The sequence below is a fragment of the Schistocerca nitens genome, chromosome 6 (assembly GCF_023898315.1).
Source record: "Schistocerca nitens isolate TAMUIC-IGC-003100 chromosome 6, iqSchNite1.1, whole genome shotgun sequence".
Taxonomy (NCBI): Eukaryota; Metazoa; Arthropoda; class Insecta; order Orthoptera; family Acrididae; genus Schistocerca; species Schistocerca nitens.
In genome coordinates this window covers 406,042,248-406,063,950 of record NC_064619.1, presented here as the reverse complement: position 1 = coordinate 406,063,950, position 21,703 = coordinate 406,042,248, and the positions used below count along the sequence as shown (strand labels likewise).

The 21,703-nt window shown below is 39.1% G+C and overlaps 1 protein-coding gene across 1 annotated transcript; it reads left to right on the top strand.

Moving 5' to 3' along the window:
* The first annotated feature begins 117 nt into the window (after positions 1 to 117).
* On the top strand, positions 118 to 21,394 carry LOC126262508 (proteasome subunit beta type-2). The gene is made up of 4 exons (XM_049959181.1): positions 118 to 324; positions 413 to 606; positions 20,813 to 20,975; positions 21,054 to 21,394. Exons 1-4 carry the CDS (start codon positions 234 to 236, stop codon positions 21,215 to 21,217), a joined length of 612 nt encoding a protein of 203 aa, XP_049815138.1. The 5' UTR covers positions 118 to 233; the 3' UTR covers positions 21,218 to 21,394.
* Positions 21,395 to 21,703: the final 309 nt, after the last annotated feature.

Here is a 21,703-nt window from a genome sequence, read left to right as displayed (position 1 = left end):
TTGGCTCTTACCGCTAACCAATGAGATTTCGGGAGCTACGTATAATGCCTCGTTCCATAGACATTTATACTCTACGGCCGTCATTTCAGTGGCCTCTTTGGAGTAAAATGACTGTGAATATGCGTAAACTATAGTCTATGACCAGTGATGTTTCTGTAGCGTGCATGAGTAGGTGATTTGTTGACGAGAGTTGTTGCTGTTTTTCTGTAGCCGACAGTTCAAGAGAGAGAGAAATGGAAACATTACTGGGGATTGCATTTAGGGATTTTGTCATAGTAGCTGCTGATATGACACATGCCAAGAGCATAATGGTTATGAAAGATGGTAACGTAGCTTTGTTCATTCCGATACTTTCTACATAAAATCATGATGTAAGTTACAGTGTAACGACACGCTACCATTTGCTTTTCAGATGAAGATAAGCTTCAGAAATTATCTGAAAAACTAGTTATGGCAATTGCCGGGGAAGCTGGCGATACAACACAGTTTTCTGAGTACATAGCAAAAAATATACAACTGTATAAAATGAGAAACGGCTACGAGCTGTCTCCTGCCGCTGCAGCTAGCTTCACTCGTCGGAATTTAGCGGAATATTTAAGGAGTAGGGTAAGTATTTTTAACTTTCAGGTCTTCGTTATCGGCAAACAGACATAACTCTAGTAATGTGGCATATAAGCGATTCTGCAAAGTTTTTGAAGGGCTGTTTTCTGCCTCCAAGTAGGCCTACTGTTTGACTGTATCGGAATCGTACCCGTTAGCCTTCACTACCATTCCTTCTGTGGTTTATAGCCGAAAAACTATTACTACTCTTTATTTATAATAAGTAATTCTTTCAGACTCTGTTGTTGGAAAGTATTAGGGCAGATACATCATTCCTCTCGTTTGTAATTGTTTTACAGTTGAATTCATTGCGTTTTAGATTGTGTATCTCAGGTTTTACACAGTGCATGACATGTTCATGGGTGTCCAAGGATCATGAGAACGTGTCTCAAAGACTTAATCGACTATGGCACAATTGAAATTGAAGACACAGTCACAGGCATCTGTCAAGCACAGAAGTAACTGTAGTGTGGTTGCATAGGGTGACTAAATCTGTTAGAGGGTGGCTGTTATGTGTGGTGCAGATAATTATGACCATTAAATTATAGTTATTGGCTTAACAGTGTATTTACTGTTGCATGTAACAGAAAGTGTGATTTCATAATAGGAGGCGGAGGATGACACGGCAGTCGGCCAGTACCATTAGGGTCTTCAGAGACCTGTTCAGACGGAGTTTAGTGTTTAGTTTCAGAAAAGACTTATCAAGCCTATATGTACATGGTTGTAATGAAGGTAGTTGTATATGTACAAACTACTAAGAAAAGAAACAGGTCCACTGTTAACACACATATTTCTGTGGAAAGAGCTAGTGCTTTAGGTACTCATATTATTTCCAAAGCTGTTTCATCGTAACTGTACAGTTTTGGGCTACATGCTAGGATGCTTGTGTGGTGTCTTCCACTCTCTCTCATCCACTGACTTCCCAGAGTGCAATGGCTGACTGGATATAGCAGTTGAGACCAGCAGATAAATGTTGATTAAGTTAATGAGTGATTATTATAGAATGTGATGCAAAGAGAATATTGGACATCTTATCATCCAAAAAAATACTGCAATATGACAGTTACAGAGACTGTAGTTTCTACAGGTATCACATTCAGTGCAGAAACACTACTTGTATCTTTCTAAATGTTGTAGTCGAATATGGTGGGAACACATTCAGATTTAAATTGTTCACACTTTCCCTAATTTGCTTAAGGTGAGTGCCAGAGCACTGCCAGTCCCATTCCCCAGTGTGAGCTTGAGCTCCATCTATAATGAACCCATTGTTGATATAGTGTGGCATTAGATCTTTATATTCATTCCTTGTTTTATGTTTTATCTTTCAGAAGTGCCCATATTTCTAAGACATTATTGTATGATGACACTATGCAATTACATCCGCTTGTGTAGTCAGACATTGGATGAAATGCTGACAAGGACATGTTGAACATAATATAATCTCAGACACTGTGTCCTGACAGTTATGTTGAGGCAACTCTGGAGAGCCTAGTGGAGTGTGTCCGAGTGAAAGTGCATTTATGGTGTCAGGAGCTGTAATGTTGGATATTGATTGTGGTAACAATTTGCATGTTGAATGATGGGAACTAAATCTAACAAATCAAGATTTGGATGTTGTTGTCACAGTGCTCCTTTGTAATTTTCTATGGTTGTATATAATGGTAGGAAATACGGAAGCGTCCGATTCCACCCGTCTGCTTTGACCCATGACGTCACAAATATGGCGGAAACAAAAACAAACACACACACTTTCCACAGGAAGCCTAATGACACTAACGGGACAAGCGCGGGAAATGGGGTGTTTTGGGTGGGGGGCAAACTAAATATAAACAAATTTAGACGCCTTGCGTAGCTACAACGTGTAAGTGAAGACAGCCATGCATGAATACCCACCCACCTACCCAGGGGTCGTAACCCCTGCAACCCATAGAAAATAAAGATGTGTCAGTAGCTGATTAGTTTTTTTTGTCTTTTTAAAAAAAAAATCTCACGGGATAGAACGAACAGATCAGAAAGATAAGTATAATAAACTAAAACAGAAATTGGAGGAAACAGATAATTAAAATAAGTAATAAGTGTTTTTAAATTAAAAAAAAAAAATCTCACGAGATAGAACGAACAGATCAGAAAAGTAAATAAAATAAGATAAAACAGAACTGGAGACAGCAACACTCAAACCAATCTCCGCACCGTCATGACGTCACACACGACAACACTTTTACGTGACGGGTCAAAGCCGACGCGTGGGATCGGACGCTTCTGTCGACCCTAATGGTAGCTGGTATTTTGTTGTATTAGGTTGAGTTAGACTTTAATCACATCATCACAATTTTTGACACGGTTGGAAATAATACTGACAAGGAGATTATTGGAATGACAGAAATGGCAAATGTATCTCAGGCTGTGCTACACATCATTCTATTATGGCAGTCACATTTTCATGTTGACATTCATTGGCTTCGCCAGCTCACAAGCAAATTATCATGGGTCAGCTGCAGTTTGTGGTGCCATCCGCCTGCATTTTTACCTGTGATGAAACTGTGTTGTGTTGCGAGACAATATTGTGGTATGGCAACACTATTGATGAGACTGGTCGGCACATCTAGTTTTCTTCCATTAATATTCATTGGCTGTATGAACTCCTTAACAAATCGTGACTTGCAGTATACTGTAGGACTCAGGTTACATAATATATCAATCTATTATCAGGTTGTTTCCTCATTCACCAAATAAATACAAAAATCAGTAAGCAAGCTTAAAATTCATAATAATAAGAAAAGTAAGTTATTCTGGCACTCTCCATATCGAAAATAAGTGCAGTCAATTTATATCTTGTGGTGAAAGAAATCTTTAGATTCTGCAATTCTCTTTGGCTACCATATACCACCCCTTGATTGTTTATGACCGATGTGAATGAATTACCAACTTCAGCATGCAATGTAAGAGCCTCTGGTGCCATAAGTGCTCTTTAGCCCCGTTTTCCGCGTATCGAAAAGTCGTTCATGACTGTCGACAATGGGTGTATTGGATTTTGGTCTGTTGTTCCAAACTGAGTAATAGGCTATTCCATGCAAATTGGTCTAATTTCAGAAAAGGTTCCTGCATGACCATAACAAACTTTTGGTGAAATTTTGTCTGAACATTTGCACATGAGATATGATTATTTGTTTGATGCCATAGCATAGCCATCAACAGTGCACTTCGAGACATAATATTTCCGGCAATATTTTCCTAAAAACAAAAACAAAACAAAATGGGGCTATCTTGTGCAATTTTTTTGCACACTCTGAAGCGAAATAAGAGATTTCATGAACAGTTTTCATATGGATAATTTGAAGAAAAATTGGTAGAAAAAATAAATGCTTGAAAAAATGTGAAATTTAGCTTTTCATATCTCTGAAAGTACTTTTGGGATATTCCTGAAACTTTGTGTGAATGACTTCCCAGTACAATGTCTTGGAATATAAATTTCATTCTCCTACTGCTTTCCAGTAGTTTACATATTGAGGAAAAAATTGATGATTTTTCTAAAAATGGCAATTTTTAGCCCTTTTACAAAAAAAAGTGCCTTCTGCAAACACTTTTATACCATTTTCCTCAGAAAGATCCTGACCTATTAATTATATCTGACATCTTTTATTATGTTCTACAGTTTAGCATTGTCTGTGGAAGATATCAAAAGCCCTGATGACTAGGGAATGAGCTGGAGTTAGGAGTAGTGCAAGTAAGGAATATTTTTCTCTTTTGGTGACTCTGATAATTTGAGGCAATCAGTTTTGAAAAATATAACTTTTTGGGTTTTGTCTTATCAAAATTTCTTGCCAAACAATCCCATCAGTGACGTCCTCTGCTGGCAATACAGTTTTCCTCACGCCATTCTACAGCAAATTAATGAAACCTGTAAAATATTCAAATAGCTTGAAGTAAACATAAGTGTAGGACCCTAAAAGAGATCTTCTCTAGCTTTGGCTTCTGAAGCTTATAGAAATGTATTATTGAGCTGGGGATCCTGTGTAAAGAAACCCTTATCAGGCTTGGGAACTTCTGGTAAAGGAACTCACATGTGGCTGCTGTTGCACAACTGTCGGGCGTGAGATGTATGGTGATGGGGATTCTGTTTTTTTCACTTTGAAAGGAACCAGCAGCGGTTAAGCACTACAGACCATACCACACTATATAATTTTTCATCTCTACACTAATGTTCCACATAAACGACAAACTGTGCTGACACGTAGTACGCTATACCTTAAATTAAACTAGCACATCAATAACGCCACACAATAAAACAACATGCTAATATTTCTGTGGTAGGAGAATGAAATTATATATTCTAAGACCCTGTAGTGGCAAGTTATTATGCACCAAGTTTCAGTGTATCACACACTTACTTCAAGAGATATAGTGAGCTCGAGTTCAAAATTTTTTTTGAATGTCTGTATTTTTGGCAGACTTTTCTTGAACTTATCCGTATGAAAACTGCCCAGAAAATCTTTATTTTTCACTTGAGAGAGCACAAAAAGTTATAAAAGATGGCCTAGTTTTGTTTCTGTCAAGAAAATATTTCTGGAGATTTTATGTCTCGATGTTGATGAACACTCACGGGTGCACTATTGATAGCTGTACTATGGGATCAGACAAATGACTATATCTCCAGAATTATTGGATTAGTGATTGCAAAACATCACCATTGTTCATTAGGAACATGCGTGAATGTTCATGTGGGAACCTCTAGATCACTTGCAATGGAATGACCCTAATGGCAGTCCTTATTCTTGCCCAAAATATGGACTTGAGTGTAACTTTGACATTTATTAATCAGTGTTCAGTCACGTTTTAGAATGCCTGCCATTTCATGTAAATAAAAGATACTTTAAATCATTCGTATAAAGTTTTTTGGCACAGAGCACACGTTATCAGACTGCAATACAACATAAGTATGCTCGGTTGTTGCTAAACTAAAGTGAAGCTCTGTGCTACTATTCTAATTCCCCAGAGACTAACTCATAGTTTTCTCTGGTGAAAAGGCCTGAAACAGGGTCCACTCAGTATCATGAAGCCAAATGAGGAGTTGTTTGAATAAAGTCAGTGCAATTGACACAGAAACTACTGATGTGTCATCAGATCGAAAGCCGTGGGCCAGGTTCAGAGCCATGTGACACGCTTTTTAAAAAATTTTGAATTCTTGAATGTAGATAATTGAGTAATTTGTAGGAGTGACTGTTTATCTATTTTTTAGTTTTCTTTTGAATATGACGGTTTCCCAATTCTGTGCCTTATGCTTGAAGAATTCCCCCTGTATCACCCTAGATGATGATGATGATGATGATGATGATGATGATGATGATGGCAGGGCACTCAGTGGCGTGGTCATTAGTACCCTTACTGGACATCAACTACTTATCTTGTGTCTTGAACAGTCTGTTATCTAAGAAGCAGACATGCTGTGACAGTTCTCCAGGAACTGGCAGATTTTTTAGAATGACTGGCTATATTTACACAAGTATGTGGTTTCTGTGTATTAAAATCATCCAGTTTTTTTGTAACAAATGTCTTAATGGCACACTGCCTGTTTTATGGATGGATAAGTTTAAAAAAAAAAAAAAAAAAAAAAAAAAAAAACATTGACTTGGCCATTAATTCAGAGCCTCTTGACTTACACTCCCCAGCACTTTTAAGCAGGCAGGAGGCCCGACACTTCAAAAGAGATAGTAAATGTTTGTTACACACTTGCCGTTGTAAGCAAAAATGGTGGGAAAGTCTCCAGCCAAGCTGAGGGTTGTCCTTACATCAACATGTGGAGTATAAATTGTTACAATATGTTGCATCAAATGTGGTTTTCCACAGGCTTTTCTTCTCATACTGGTGGTAATTCCACCTAAGCAGAAATCTGTGCCAGTGGATAATGTGTTATTCTTAATGTAGTGTGCATCACTTCCTTTCATTGGAGTGGCTGGCATGAGGTTCACAAGTGTGACCACAGTGTTGTTTATCCCCCCTCTGACTGCTTGCTCATCTTCCCACTGATGTATGATCTGTGGGTCCAACAATGTGATAATAGTGTGCAGGGGAATACAGAACTCTGAATTACAAATGGTGAATACTTTCTTGGCTGCATCACTTCCCTCAAATCCCACTGTGTGCTGTTACCCAGCAGAATAACACCTCTTTTAGAGAGAGAAAGAAAGAAAACAGACACATGAAGATTATTTAATTTTTTGTTGTCAAGTTCTATACAATGCAATCAATCAGAAACTTAAGTTTAATACTGGCCACAAATACTGTTCAGGAGAAATTGGGAAACTGCCATAAAATTCCATGATCTGCAACACACATAATGTAGAGATTAATGGCATTTTGGAGGAAAATAGTCTTCTGAGAATAAGAAGAAAAAAGAAAACAGGTATTGTGGAAAGAATGGTTTTTTATTCGGTGTGTTTCGTACGATCAAATGTCATCAGTACTTTGATACTATGCAGATCTGTCAGCTGTGCCTATTGGGATGGCTTAACATTGTGAGATAGATTGAAGACTCAGGAAAAACCACTTTAATTTTGTTGATCAGCATGGATTGGTGCATAAGCTTGTAGCATTTTTCCAAAAGTTTAGTAAACACAACAGATACACATAAAAGACTTTAGACATCAATAATATATTCTGTTTCACTATTTACAACAGTCTGCCAATGCTAACGTAACTTTTCAATTTCATGACTGTGAAAATCATGTGGTTTTGAGGCTAAGAACTCATTGAACTATGATAGGGGTGCATTTTCATCCAGAAAGGAAGTTCCTTGAAGGTTGTTCGATAGAGAGCGGTAAAGGTGAAAATCTGAGAGAGCAAGATCAGGTTAAAAAGATGGATGCAGAATGACTTCCCAACCCAACTCCTGCATAGAGTTTTTATTGTCAGTTTAGTAGAATGTGGGCATTATCATGGAGTAGCATCACTTCACCCAGTTTTCCTTATCGTTGGTCTTGGACTGTGTCTGCAAGATGTCTGTTGTTGACAGTAAATGTAAGTAGTGGTGGTTACACCCTCAGGGAGCAATTCATGGTACACCACACTGTTCCTGTTCCACCAGATGCATAGCATTACCTTCTGTGGATACATGAAAGTCTTTGTGTGGGAGTTGTTGCTTTGTCTGCACTCAACTATGTCTTTCTTTACCTTGTGTTATCATAAAGACACCATTTCTTGTCACGTTATTTACAAGCCAGTTGATGACACTCGAGCAGAGATGCACATATAGCCACCCGTTGATTTTTGTGATTTTGACTTGGAGCATGCGGTAAGCATATACCCAATTTTTGAATCTTCCCCATTACATGCAAATGTCACAGCCTCTGATGCTGTCACCCTGCTGTTGAACTCAAACAGAAGAATATGTCAGAAATATTCAGATTTCTTCACTTGGCACTCCATTTTCTAGCATTCATAGCTCTACTCACTATCTCTAAATGACAATATGCAAACTCGAAAAGTAACAGTGAACTACAAATAAAAAAATGCCACTTGATAAATAAACCCGTAGAAACCGGAATGCCAAATGATTAATACACGCATGATACAGGGCACTAGATCCATACTACGAGGGCAGTTCAATAAGTAATGCAACACATTTTTTTTTTTTCTGAAACAGGGGTTGTTTTATTCAGCATTGAAATACACCAGGTTATTCCCCAATCTTTTAGCTACACAACACTATTTTTCAACGTAATCTCCATTCAATGCTACGGCCTTACGCCACCTTGAAATGAGGGCCTGTATGCCTGCACGGTACCATTCCACTGGTCGATGTCGGAGCCAACGTCGTACTGCATCAATAACTTCATCATCCGCGTAGTGCGTCCCACGGATTGCGTCCTTCATTGGGCCAAACATATGGAAATCCGACGGTGCGAGATCGGGGCTGTAGGGTGCATGAGGAAGAACAGTCCACTGAAGTTTTGTGAGCTCCTCTCGGGTGCGAAGACTTGTGTGAGGTCTTGCATTGTCATGAAGAAGGAGAAGTTTGTTCTGATTTTTGTGCCTACGAACACGCTGAAGTCGTTTCTTCAATTTCTGAAGAGTAGCACAATACACTTCAGAGTTGATTGTTTGACCATGGGGAAGGACATCGAACAGAATAACCCCTTCAGCGTCCCAGAAGACTGTAACCATGACTTTACCGGCTGAGGGTATGGCTTTAAACTTTTTCTTGGTAGGGGAGTGGGTGTGGCGCCACTCCATTGATTGCCGTTTTGTTTCAGGTTCGAAGTGATGAACCCATGTTTCATCGCCTGTAACAATCTTTGACAAGAAATTGTCACCCTCAGCCACATGACGAGCAAGCAATTCCACACAGATGGTTCTCCTTTGCTCTTTATGGTGTTCGGTTAGACAACGAGGGACCCAGCGGGAACAAACCTTTGAATATCCCAACTGGTGAACAATTGTGACAGCACTACCAACAGAGATGTCAAGTTGAGCACTGAGTTGTTTGATGGTGATCCGTCGATCATCTCGAACGAGTGTGTTCGCACGCTCCGCCATTGCAGGAGTCACAGCTGTGCACGGCCGGCCCGCACGCGGGAGATCAGACAGTCTTGCTTGACCTTGCGGCGATGATAACACACGCTTTGCCCAACGACTCACCGTGCTTTTGTCCACTGCCAGATCACCGTAGACATTCTGCAAGCGCCTATGAATATCTGAGATGCCCTGGTTTTCCGCCAAAAGAAACTCTATCGCTGCCCGTTGTTTGCAACGCACATCCGTTACAGACGCCATTTTAACAGCTCCGTACAGTGCTGCCACCTGTTGGAAGTCAATGAAACTATACGAGACGAAGCGGGAATGTTTGAAAATATTCCACAAGAAATTTCCGGTTTTTTCAACCAAAATTGGCCGAGAAAAAAAATGTGTTGCATTACTTATTGAACTGCCCTCGTATTATTCAATCTTACAGAAATAATATTCTCAATCTAGGCTAAAGAGGAGCTTGCCTTATTTTATTGTTACTCACAAGTACTAGAACAACACAGTAACATGCATACTTAGACTGTAGCTGCTGTTTGTTACTTTAGTATAACAGCTACATTATTTGCATTAAATATAATTTTCATCAATAAAATGTCAGTTATTAATTTTGATATGATACTGGAAATCCCTAGGTGGATCTCGCACTAAGAGTACTATATAGATAAGGAGTTGGACAATCAACTGACACCTACATAAGATTGAAATCTTTGTTTTCAATGTTTTTCTCGTGCTGATATCGACTAAAATCTTCATGGGAGTTCAGTTTGATGCTAATATATGACTGGCATAAAATTTCAGGGACGTACCTCATTGTTGGTTTCAAACACTCCTGAATTTTGGGAATTACCTTATGATGAAGATGAGTTAAATTAGAAAAATATTGTGCTGATTAGCCTCATTGTGTTAGTGCCGTGTGGCAAGTTAATGTAAAGCTGGCAAAGCTGCTAATGACTTCTGATTAGGTGCACAATGCATGGTGACAGTTCGGAATATCGAGAGATGGGGTTTCGCTAGGCATGATTAAATCCCTGTTGTCATTGGTTGGCAAAACCGATCTTTTCTTAGGACAGATTGACAACAGACTCCAATGCCTAGAAAATGTCATCCCCATTAGAGAGATTTCTGCAACAGGTACGCAAAGATAGAATGTACCATCACACAGGAGCACACTCACTAGTAACAGAGAAGAAAAATAAACTGGAAAGGCAAGCATCACTAAAATGTATGTAGAATTTTAAGTTTTTTAACAGAATGTGTAATCATTAAAAACAAAGTACATCAATTTAAAGTTGAATTACAGTTCTTAAACAATGCAATGATAGCATTACAGATTACTGGTGTAGAGACACCAAAATGTAGTACACCGTATTCTTGTCACCTTCCCCTACTGTAGAATGTTGAGGGATTGCACATTTTTATCATAAATGAGACTCTTTTTATTAATGATAGGCAACATCACAATTACTCTTGATAAACATTTTGAAATGTCAGCCATTGAATTTACAGAGCTTGACATCCATAAAAGATTAATCATTTTGTGTTTGTGTTGTTCACTTAGTGAAACTTTTTAACAAGTTACCTGGAGTCCGAGACAGTCTCAGCTCCCAAAACTGTGCAGATGTGAACACAAATGTGTTATGGATGAAATTAATAACAGATTCTGAAACATTCTGAATATTGTAGGCAGGGCACAAATAGTAAACACTGCTAAGGGAGTAGCCAAAATTTCAGCACCAGTCTTAGATGTTATATTTACAGACATCAGCAGTGAATATATAACAGATGTTGGCTTTTTAGGTAATTACTGCTGTGTGATAAAGGTAAAGATGAGCATGGAAAACACCACAAAACTGCAGGCCTCTAACGGAAGCTTCTTTAAATCTATAATATGCACATTTTCGAGGTTATTGGCAAACCAAACCTGGGATGAAGTGTATAAAGAAAACAATTTAAACTAAAATTGTGCATGTTTCAAACGAACTTTTGAGGAGACATTTTCAAAAGTGGCCACTTTTCCTGCTAAGGAAAAGAAATGTAGTTAATCTACAAAGGAATTTCTTGATTTCTTCTTTTTCAGAAACACTTTCCTTACCATTGCCAGTCTAAATATTATATCCTCTCTGATTCGACCATCATCTCTTATTTTGCTTCCCAAATAGCAAAACTCATCTACTTAAGTGTCTCATTTCCTAATCTAATTCAATCAGCATCACCTGATTTGATTAGACTTCATTCCATTACCCTCATTTTGCTTTTGTTGATGTTCATCTTATATCCTCCTTTCAAGACACTGTCCATTCTTTTCAACTGCTCTTCCAGCTCCTTTGCTGTCTCTGACAGAATTACAATGTCATCAGCAAACTTCATGGTTTTTATTTCTTCTCCATGGATTTTAATTCCTACTCTGATTTTTCTTTTTTGTCCTTTACTTCTTGCTCAATATACAGATTGAATAACATCGAGGAGAGGCTATGACCCTGTCTCACTCCCTTCTCAACCACTGCTTCCCTTTCATGCCCCTCGACTCTTATAACTGCCATCTGGTTTCTATACAAATTGTAAATAGCCTTTTGCTCCCTGTATTTGACCCCTGCCATTTTCAGAATTTGAAAGATAGTATTCCAGTCAACATTGTCAAGAGCTTCATCTGAGTCTGCAAATGCTATAAATGTGGATTTGTCTTCCCTTAATCTGTCTTCTAAGATAAGTCATAGGGTCAGTATTGCCTCACGTGTTCCAACATTTCTACTAAATCCAAATTGATCTTCCACGAGGTCTGCTTCTAACAGTTTTTCCATTTGTCTGTAAAGAATTCATGTTAGTATTTTGCAACTGTGACTTATTAAACTGATAGTTCGGTAATTTTCACATCTGTCAACACCTGCTTTCTTTGGGATTGGAATTATTATATTCTTCTTGAAGTCTGAGGGTATTTTACCTGTCTCATACATCTTGCTCACCAGATGGTAGAGTTTTGTCCAGGCTGGCTCTCCCAAAGCTATCAGTAGTTTTAATGGAATGTTGTCTACTCCCGGGGCCTTGTTTCGACTTACATCTTTCAGTGCTCTGTCAAACTTCTCATGCATTATCATATCTCCCATTTCATCTTCATCTACATGCTCTTCCATTTCCATAGTATTGCCCTCAAGTGCATCACCCTTGTATAAACCGTCTATATACTCCTTCCTCCTTTCTGCTTTCCCTTCTTTGCTTAGAACTGGGTTTCCATCTCAGCTCTTGATATTCATACAAGTGGTTCTCTTTTCTCCAAAGGTCTCTTTAATCTTACTGTAGGCAGTATCTATCTTACCCTTGTGATATATGCCTCTACATCCTCACATTTGTCCTCTTAGCCATCCCTGCTTAGCCATTTTGCACTTCATGTCGATTCATTTTTGAGACGTTTGTATTCCCTTTTTGCCATCTTCATTTACTGCATTTTTATATTTTCGCTTTTCATCAATTAAATTCAATATTTCTTTTGCTACCCAAGGATTTCTACCAGCCCTTGTCTTTTTACCTACTTGATCCTCTGCTGCCTTTACTGTTTCATCTCTCGAAGCTACTCATTATCCATCTACTGTATTTCTTTCCCTCATTCTTGCCAATCATTCCCTAATTCTCTCTCTGAAACTCTCTACAACCTATGGTTCTTTCAGTTTATCCAGGTCCCATCTCCTTAAATTCCCACCTTTTTGCAGTTTCTTCAGTTTTAGTCTACAGTTCATAACCAATAGATTGTGGTCAGAGCCCACATCTGCCCCTGGAAATGTCTTAAAATTGAAAACCTGGTTCCTAAATCTCTGTCTTACTATTATATAATCTATCTGAAACCTTCCAGTATCTCCAGGCATCTTCCACACATACAATCTTCTTTCATGATTCTTAAACCAAGTGTTAGGCTGTGATTAAGTTAGGCTCTGTGCAAAATTCTACCAGGTGGCTTCCTCTTTCCTTTGTTACCCCCTTTCCATATTCACCTACTACGTTTCCTTCTCCTACTATCGAATTCCAGTCCCCCATGACTATTAAATTTTCATCTCCCTTCACTATCTGAATAATTTCTTTTATCTCATCATATATTTCTTCAATCTCTTCGTCTTCTGCGGAGCTAGTTGGCATATAGACTTGTAAAACTGTAGTAGGCATGGGCTTCGTTTCCCAACCTCCCCCCCCCCCCCTCGCCTCGCCAGGTTAGCGTGAATGCCATCCCGACTTTCAAAAATTATGCGCCAGAAGGTCGCGCTGCCCCCCCCCCCCCCCCTCCATTATTAATCCAATCTACTTCTGCATTTCCCTGATTTGATTTTGTATTTATAACCCTGTATTCACCTGACCAGAAGTCTTGTTCCTCCTGCCACTGAACTTCACTAATTCCCACTATATCTTGCTTTTACCTATCCATTTCCCTTTTTAAAGGTTCTAACCTACCTGCCCGATTAAGGGAGCTGACATTCCATGCTCCAGTCTGTAGAACGCCAGTTTTCTTTTCCCTGATAATGACATCCTCCTGAGTAGTCCTGCCCGGAAATCCAACTGGGAGGCTATTTTACCTCTGAAATATTTTACCCAAGAGGACGCCACCATTATTTAACCATACAGTAAAGCTGCATGCCCTCGGGAAAAATTACTTCTGTAGTTTTGCCTTGCTTTCAGCCTTTCACAGTACCAGCAGAGGAAGGCCGTTTCGGTTAACGTTGCAAGGCCAGATCAGTCAGTCATCCGGACTGTTGCCCCTGCAACTACTTACAAGGCTGCTGCCCCTCTTCAGGAACCACACGTTTGTCTGGCCTCTCAACAGATACTCCTCCATTGTCGTTGCACTTAAGGTATGGCTATCTGTATCGCTGAGGCACGTAAGCTTCCCCACCAACGACAAGGTCCATAGTTCATGGGAGGAGGACTGCCGTGCTACGTGCTACAATTTGGAGCCCTTTAGCAACAGTGTGTTGCGTCTTGGGTCAGCTGAGCAGTAAAGTCAACTGAATGATATGTATGACATGTAATACCACAACCGATATTGAGAACGGAATAACAGGGTGTCTGCGTCCGGGGACAACTGGGAAATCAGAGAAAAATCCTGGAATTGTTTCATCCGGGAAAAACACATGAATTTTGCAGGAAAAACACGAATTTTGCGGGATTCCTGGAATTTTTCGTTGTTTTAGTTTTCATTCAAATTTTTGTGATTTTGACTGGTAACAACTGATACTCTGATAAAGAATATTACTGCAGACTGATAATACTGCAACAATAAAACATAAACGTGAGAAGAAAACAACGAAACACCGTACACACACAGGCGTCTGCCAGCAGTAAAATGTGTCAAGGCCTTAGGATGAAGAATATGCAATGCTTTGTAGCAACAAACTGCTTGGGATGAACATGATGTCACAACTGTTCACATTAATGCAATTTTGTCATATGATATGGTTGGAGACTGTGGCTGTTATTAGAAGAGAAATGTTAATGGTGTTGAGACAGCAAGCAGCCACAAATTTATTTTGAGTTCCTTTATTCAAAATGTACTGTTACCGGTTTCAAATCATTACGATTCATCTTCATATGGTTTTTATGCTTTCATTACAACATGTGGTGCATTTTCTGACAGATTAATTGTCGTGAAATGTCGTCCAACAGATGTAATGAAAGCATGAAAACCATTTGAAGGTAAATCGTAATGATTCAAAACCGGTAACGGTACCTTTTGAATAAAGGAACTGAAAATAAATTTGTGGCTGGTTGCTGCCTCAACACCATCAACATTTGTTTACATTAAGTTTGTGCAAAAAGGTGGGAATTTAAGTAGATGGGACTTGGATAAACTGAAAGAACCAGAGGTTGTACAGTGTTTTAGGGAGGGCATAAGGGAAAAAAGACGAGGGCTAGTAGAAATCCGTGGGTAACAGAAGAGGTATAGAATTTAATTAATGAGAGGAGAAAATACAAAAATGCAGTAAATTCAGCAGGCAAAAAGAAATACAAACGTCTCAAAAATGAGATCGACAGGAAGTGCAAAATGGCTAAGCAGGGATGGCTAGAGGACAAATCTAAGGATGTTGAGGCTTATCTCATGAGGGGAAAGATAGATACTGCCTACAGGAAAATTAAAGAGACCTTTGGAGAAAAGGGAACCACTTGTATGAATATCAAGAGCTCAGATGGAAACCCAGTTCTAAGCAAAGAAAGGAAAGCAGAAACGTGGAAGGAGTATATAGAGGGTCTATACAGGGGCGATGTTCTTGAGGACAATATTATGGAAATGGAAGAGGATGTAGATGAAGATGAAATGGGAGATACAATACTGCGTGAAGAGTTTGACAGAGCACTGAAAGACCTAAGTCGAAACAAGGCACCGGGAGTAGACAACGTTCCATTAGAACTACTGATGGCCTTGGGAGAGCCAGTCATGACAAAACTCTACCATCTGGTGAGCAAGATGTATGAGACAGGCAAAATTCCCTCAGACTTCAAGAAGAATATAATAATTCTAATCCCAAAGAAAGCAGGTGTTGACAGATGTGAAAATTACCGAACTATCAGTTTAATAAGTCACAGCTGCAAAATACTAATGCGAACTCTTTACAGACGAGTGGAAAAACTGGTAGAAGCCGACCTCGGGGAAGATCAGTTTGGATTCCGTAGAAATATTGGAACACGTGAGGCAATACTGACCCTGGGACTTAATCCTAGAAGAAAGATTAAGGAAAGGCAAACCTACATTTCTAGCATTTGTAGACTTAGAGAAAGCTTTTGACAATGTTGACTGGAATACTCTCTTTCAAATTCTGAAGGTGGCAGGGGTAAAATACAGGGAGCGAAAGGCTATTTACAATTTGTACAGAAAGCAGATGGCAGGTATTAGAGTCGAGGGGTAAGAAAGGGAAGCAGTGGTTGGGAAGGGAGTGAGACAGGGTTGTAGCCTCTCCCCGATGCTATTCAATCTGTATAATGAGCAAGCAGTAAAGGAAACAAAAGAAAAGTTCAGAGTAGGCATTAAAATCCATAGAGAAGAAGTAAAACTTTGAGGTTCGCCAGTGACGTTGTAATTCTGTCAGAGACAGCAGAGGACCTGGAAGAGCAGTTGAACGGAATGGTCAGTGTCTTGAAAGGAGGTTATAAGATGAACATCAACAAAAGCAAAATGAGGATAATGGAATTAAGTCAGCCAATGCTGAGAGAATTAGATTAGGAAATGAGACACTTAAAGTAGTAAAGGAGTTTTGCTATTTGGGGAGCAAAATAACTGATGATGGTCAAAGTAGAGAGGATATAAAATGTAGACTGGCAATGGCAAGAAAAGCGTTTCTGAAGAAGAGAAATTTGTTAACGTCGAGTATTGATTTAAGTGTTGGGAAGTCGTTTCTGAAAGTATTTGTGTGGAGTGTAGCTTCGTATGGAAGTGAAACGTGGACGATAAATAGTTTAGACAAGAAGAGAATAGAAGCTTTCGAAATGTGGTGCTACAGAAGAATGCTGAAGATTAGATGGGTAGGTCAGATAACTAATGAGGAGGTACTGAATAGAATTGGGGAGAAGAGGAGTTGGTGGCACAACTTGACTAGAAGAAGGGATTGGTTGGTAGGACATGTTCTGAGGCAGCAAGGGATTATCAATTTAGTATGGGAGGGCAGCGAGGAGGTTAAAAATCATGGAGGGAGACCAAGAGATGAGTACACTAAGCAGATTCAGAAGGTTGTAGGCTGCAGTAGGTACTGGGAGATCAAGAAGCTTGCACAGGATAGAGTAGCATGGAGAGCTGCATCAAACCAGTCTCAGGACTGAAGACCACAACAATAACAACAACAACAATAAGTTCATTTGAGCAGTTGCCATGCCTGCGTGGTTGAGTCGCATATGAGCAGCACGTTCTCCTGCTTCTGGCTGCTTGAAGTGTGGCTGTTAGGTGTATCAGCAATAGCTGCAAGCAGCCAGGTGCTAATAGGTAAAAATTTTCTGGCGCGCCCAAGCTGCTAGATATGCGCATGCGCAGAGCAGTCTGAATTATCGTGCTAAGAGGGTAGCCTCCCTGTGACCGTTGTTTAGGTTTAGTATTTTTGCTGTTTCCTCTGCCATTACAGATCCCACGTCAAATGAAAACAAAACGGATTTCTGTGACCGGGAGCAATCAAGTGGATTAAAATACAGGCACATAATCACGGAATGCTAAAATACATTATTAATTTGCTTTGTCATTTTATTTTATTTCCACATTCTTGGCAGTCAGCATTAATCGGCTTACAGAACAATAAAGTTACTTTTGTCGGTTTGCTAAAGAAATTTGGCATTTATTAATATTTCTCTCTGAGGCATTATATTTATTTGAAATGAATTGTTTCACTCCACAGTACCTGTATTAGCCAGTTCCAACTGTTCACTGAATTTCAAGAGCATGTTTTGACCTTCTGGCACATATGGCATTATGCCATAATAAAGAACCAAATTTGAGATAGCGCAGTACAGGTACTCCAAGAAAATTTACGTCCCAAAAACGACACTGAAAAGTGTAATATCGGATTGGAACGTGAATCTGGACGTATGAACATGCACTTAAAGCTGAATTATGCATTTTAGTATGGTTTGAAAAAATTTGATACTCTTCTTTGTTTTATGTTGTAATGTAAGAGCTCTTAATGCTTTATAACTACGAACAGGCTTCTGCGTCATCGTATCTGCGCATGCACAGTAACCACTGTTTTCTGGCGCTCTGGCAACTGCTGAAATGAACCTATTTCTAACAGGTCTCGGGAAAATATTGCTAATCGTTGTTTGACAAGTGTCACTTTCGAAGTAAATTTCCTTTTACACAAGAATAATTATGCTAAATCCGAAAATGTGCTTTGAATTTCTTGAATTACAGATTCTTTGACCCTCGTTTAAAACTTAACACTTTGAGTACCGGCCACTCAAGAGAATTTCGAGCCCAGAATACCAGACATTTATGTCACTGTTTTAAAAGCATGTTGTATCTTAAAGTGTAACATGCGAAAAAAATCAATATTATATATGAAAGCTTAGTTTTTCTTGTATCTATACAATGTAAATTAATTTAAACATTTAACTTCTAATATTTGTGTGTTCGCTCTATTGAAGTGAAGTGATGTTGCGTTTTGCTTACTAAATCACGTGTCCTATGCTCTGAATATCGGCTGACGAGATCACGTATCATCGGCTATGATTGCCTTACAAAAGGGCGTAGCAATTTTGATTTCAATGCTTCGGAAACTAACATACCGTATTTGGGTGGAATTCGAATTTATACTTTCATAACACGAAACTATGCAGTGTATCGTAATATGAAAATATGCAGTGTACACGTCCCTGCACATCAAAGACCTTTCCATTTATTTATTTTTGTCTGGGTTTCGTTTTTCAAAGTGCCGGGAAATTCTACACCGGTGTATAAAACATCAATCATTCCAAGGGGTTGATAAGTTTTACAGTTCCGAGGGAAATTGGGGTCAAAAGAGGCGTCCGATCCCTCCCGTCGGCTTTGACCCTTGACATAAGGGTGTTGTGTGTGACGTCATGGCGGCGCGGAGTTTAGTTTATGAGTGTTGTGTTTGTAGATGTCGTCTTGTTGCAGTTAGTGGTGTCCTCTGGTAGTGTGTGTATGGTCGGCGTGTTATGTGTGTATTCGGTTCACTTGGATGTCGGTGCTTGAAGTGTGCGTTTATCGGTCGTGACTGTTATAGAAGAATGGAAATATGTTTTAGTGAGTTAAGAATTAAGTTTCTGTTGTTTTTATTGTTATTGCGGTGTCGTTTGCTGTTTGTCATATGGTAAGGCGTTTAATTTAATTTGTGGCTTCTTTTGTTAGGTACGCATATGACTTGCAGGTGTAATAGAGCACATCTGCGGGCTGAAATGGGGTCGACATGTTGTCCGTCATTAAGTTTCTACAACTTTTTGGGCTTGTGGCGGAGATAGTGAACTGCGACACATGCAAGCAGGGACCAGGGACTGCTACATGTGGCGGTGCCAAACGGATAACCTTTAGTGCTCCATAAGGCGTGTTACCTGGTTCGAGAGGTCTAAGTTGGCCATGAGAAAGAGAGAGAGAGAGAGAGAGAGAGAGAGAGAGAGTTTTGATGATGTATTATTTTTGTTATAGATCCTCCCATAGTTTTTGTGTGCATGAGACTGGTTTGAGCAAGAGGACGGTGTTAGACTGGTTTGAGCAAGAGGACGGTGTTAGACTGGTTTGAGCAAGAGGACGGTGTTAGACTGGTTTTCGTTTTGTAGGGAAGTTGTTCCAAATATATTAAGTACAGGGGTAAGTTGGGTGGACCTGGGGTGGTGGTTGAGGTAGATGAGTCGCAGTTTGGGAAGAGGAAATATGAGAGGAGTGTCTCTAGTTAGTTTATGGGTGTGGGAGGTGGGTATTCATTGTGTGTTTCCAGGGTTTTGGAGGGGCGTACGAAGAGGAAAAATGGAGTTTTTGTGTGTTGTTGGGTCGGTGTTTTTTACTGCATGTGTTGGTGGTTGATGTTTTGGTATTGTCACTTGAGGTTGATTTATATATCTTAGGGGAAGTACTCTATTTAAAGTTAGTTTTTTTGCATCGTCAGTTGTATTTGACCTATATAGGTCATGGGAAGTGTCAGATTCCAGTTTGTCGTTGTAGTTATGTGTGTTTTGGTATTATGAGTTGCTGTTGGCTTATATGAGTCAAGGGAAGTGTCCAGTTCCAATGCCGTAGGAGTGTGTTTTGATATCGTGAGCTGCTGCCGATTCCAATGTGCCGTCGTAGTTGTGTTTTGGTATCGTGATCTGTTGTGGACCTATATAGGTTAAAGGAACTGTCAGATTCCAATTTTTGTTGTTTTAGGTGTTGGTTTTGTGGTATCGATAGTTGCGGTTTTAATGTAATTTTTGGATTTGGTTTTTCTTTTGTGGTATCGACAATTGTGGTTGAGATATGTAGGTGAAGGAAGTGACTGATTCCTGTGGAATTTGGGAATTTTGGGTTGGTTTTATGTCGCCATCTTATGTGGTATGGGATCGTTGTGTGTCTGTATGTGTATGGGATTGTTGTGTGTGTGTATGTGTTTATATTTTATATTTAGTTTGTCCCCACCCAAACGCCCCCCCCCCCCCAATTTACCGCTCTGGTCCCATTAGTTTGATTATATTTCTGAGGAAGATGTGTTTGTTGGTTTTTAAGTATTCTTGTGTTTGTTGTCGTGTTTACATAATGACGTTATAGGCGCCATATTGGAGACTTTGTGAATGGTCATTTCCACCATATTGGTGACGTCATTGGTCAAAGCAGACGGGTCGAATCAGATATTTCTGTAATCCCAGAAAGTGTACTGTCAGTTAACAGGGAAAAAGTGTATTTTCACCCAGGCAAAAAGTATATATTTTAACCAAGAAATCTGGGAATTTTTTTTTCCTTGTCTACGTATACACCCTGAATAAAAAAGTCGAAGACATTACTTTTTAGCACAACCTCGTAAATTGTCATGCAGAAGTTTTCTGCGAGCTTGAATGGTAACTGTTGCAAAGAATGTACCATCTATATTAGATGCAGGAGATACAAATTACATTGATTTACAAAACTGCGTTATACAAAGAAATTGTGTGGACAGAAATGCTTAAAGTATATGAATACTGAACAAGTAATATTTTAAATACATAATTCTAGTTGTGGAGCTTAGTGTACAGCCATGTAATTTGAATTTTACAGACTCCATACATTGTAAATATGCTGATAGCTGGTTATGATGATGCTGATGGTCCCGAGCTGTATTTTCTTGATTATTTGGCATCTCTTGTCAAGATCCCTTATGCAGCACATGGATATGGAGGATACTTTGCTCTTAGTATAATGGACAGATACCACAAACCAAGTAAGTATCTATACTTGCTTGATAAATTATTTGTATTTAGAAATAGATATTTGATAATAACTATTTATTTGTTCACAGATATGACAGTTGAAGAGGCTTATGATCTACTGAAGAAATGTGTGAGAGAAGTACAGAAACGTTTAATTATTAATCTTCCAAATTTTAAAGTTCAAGTGATTGACAAGAATGGTATTAAAGACCTACCACCTATAACTGTTACTACGTTAGCTGCAGAAGTTTGATGTGTTGCTGACTATGGAATGTCTTAATTGAAGGTGGTAACACTACACTAATGTGTTACCCGAAGAGAGGGAAATGGAAAAGTTTTCTTCATTGCCAGTTACTTTAAATTACTTTTTCTTGTATTTTTCTTATTTGTGGATTAATACTTGTAAAAATTTTAAGAAATTAAATCATTATTTTGGAAAAAAAATCTTGTTAAGTTGTGCATGTGTGGAGAGAGATTGTTGGATGCAAATGGTATCTTAAAGACTTCTGGTGATGTAAAACTGTGCATTGTTAATTGTATTGGAGTGTAGTATATTGCCAAGATTATTCAGTTGTATTTATTGGGAGTTTTGTGTGAACACTAATTAGCCAGAAAGGCCCTTGCAGGATGCACCCAAAGTTCACACTCACTTAAGAAAACTTTCAGGAAACTCAAGACTCTTGTGAGTATGTGTGTGGGGAGCAAGGGGCCCAAAGCTGTTGCAGTACCTACTTCCTTA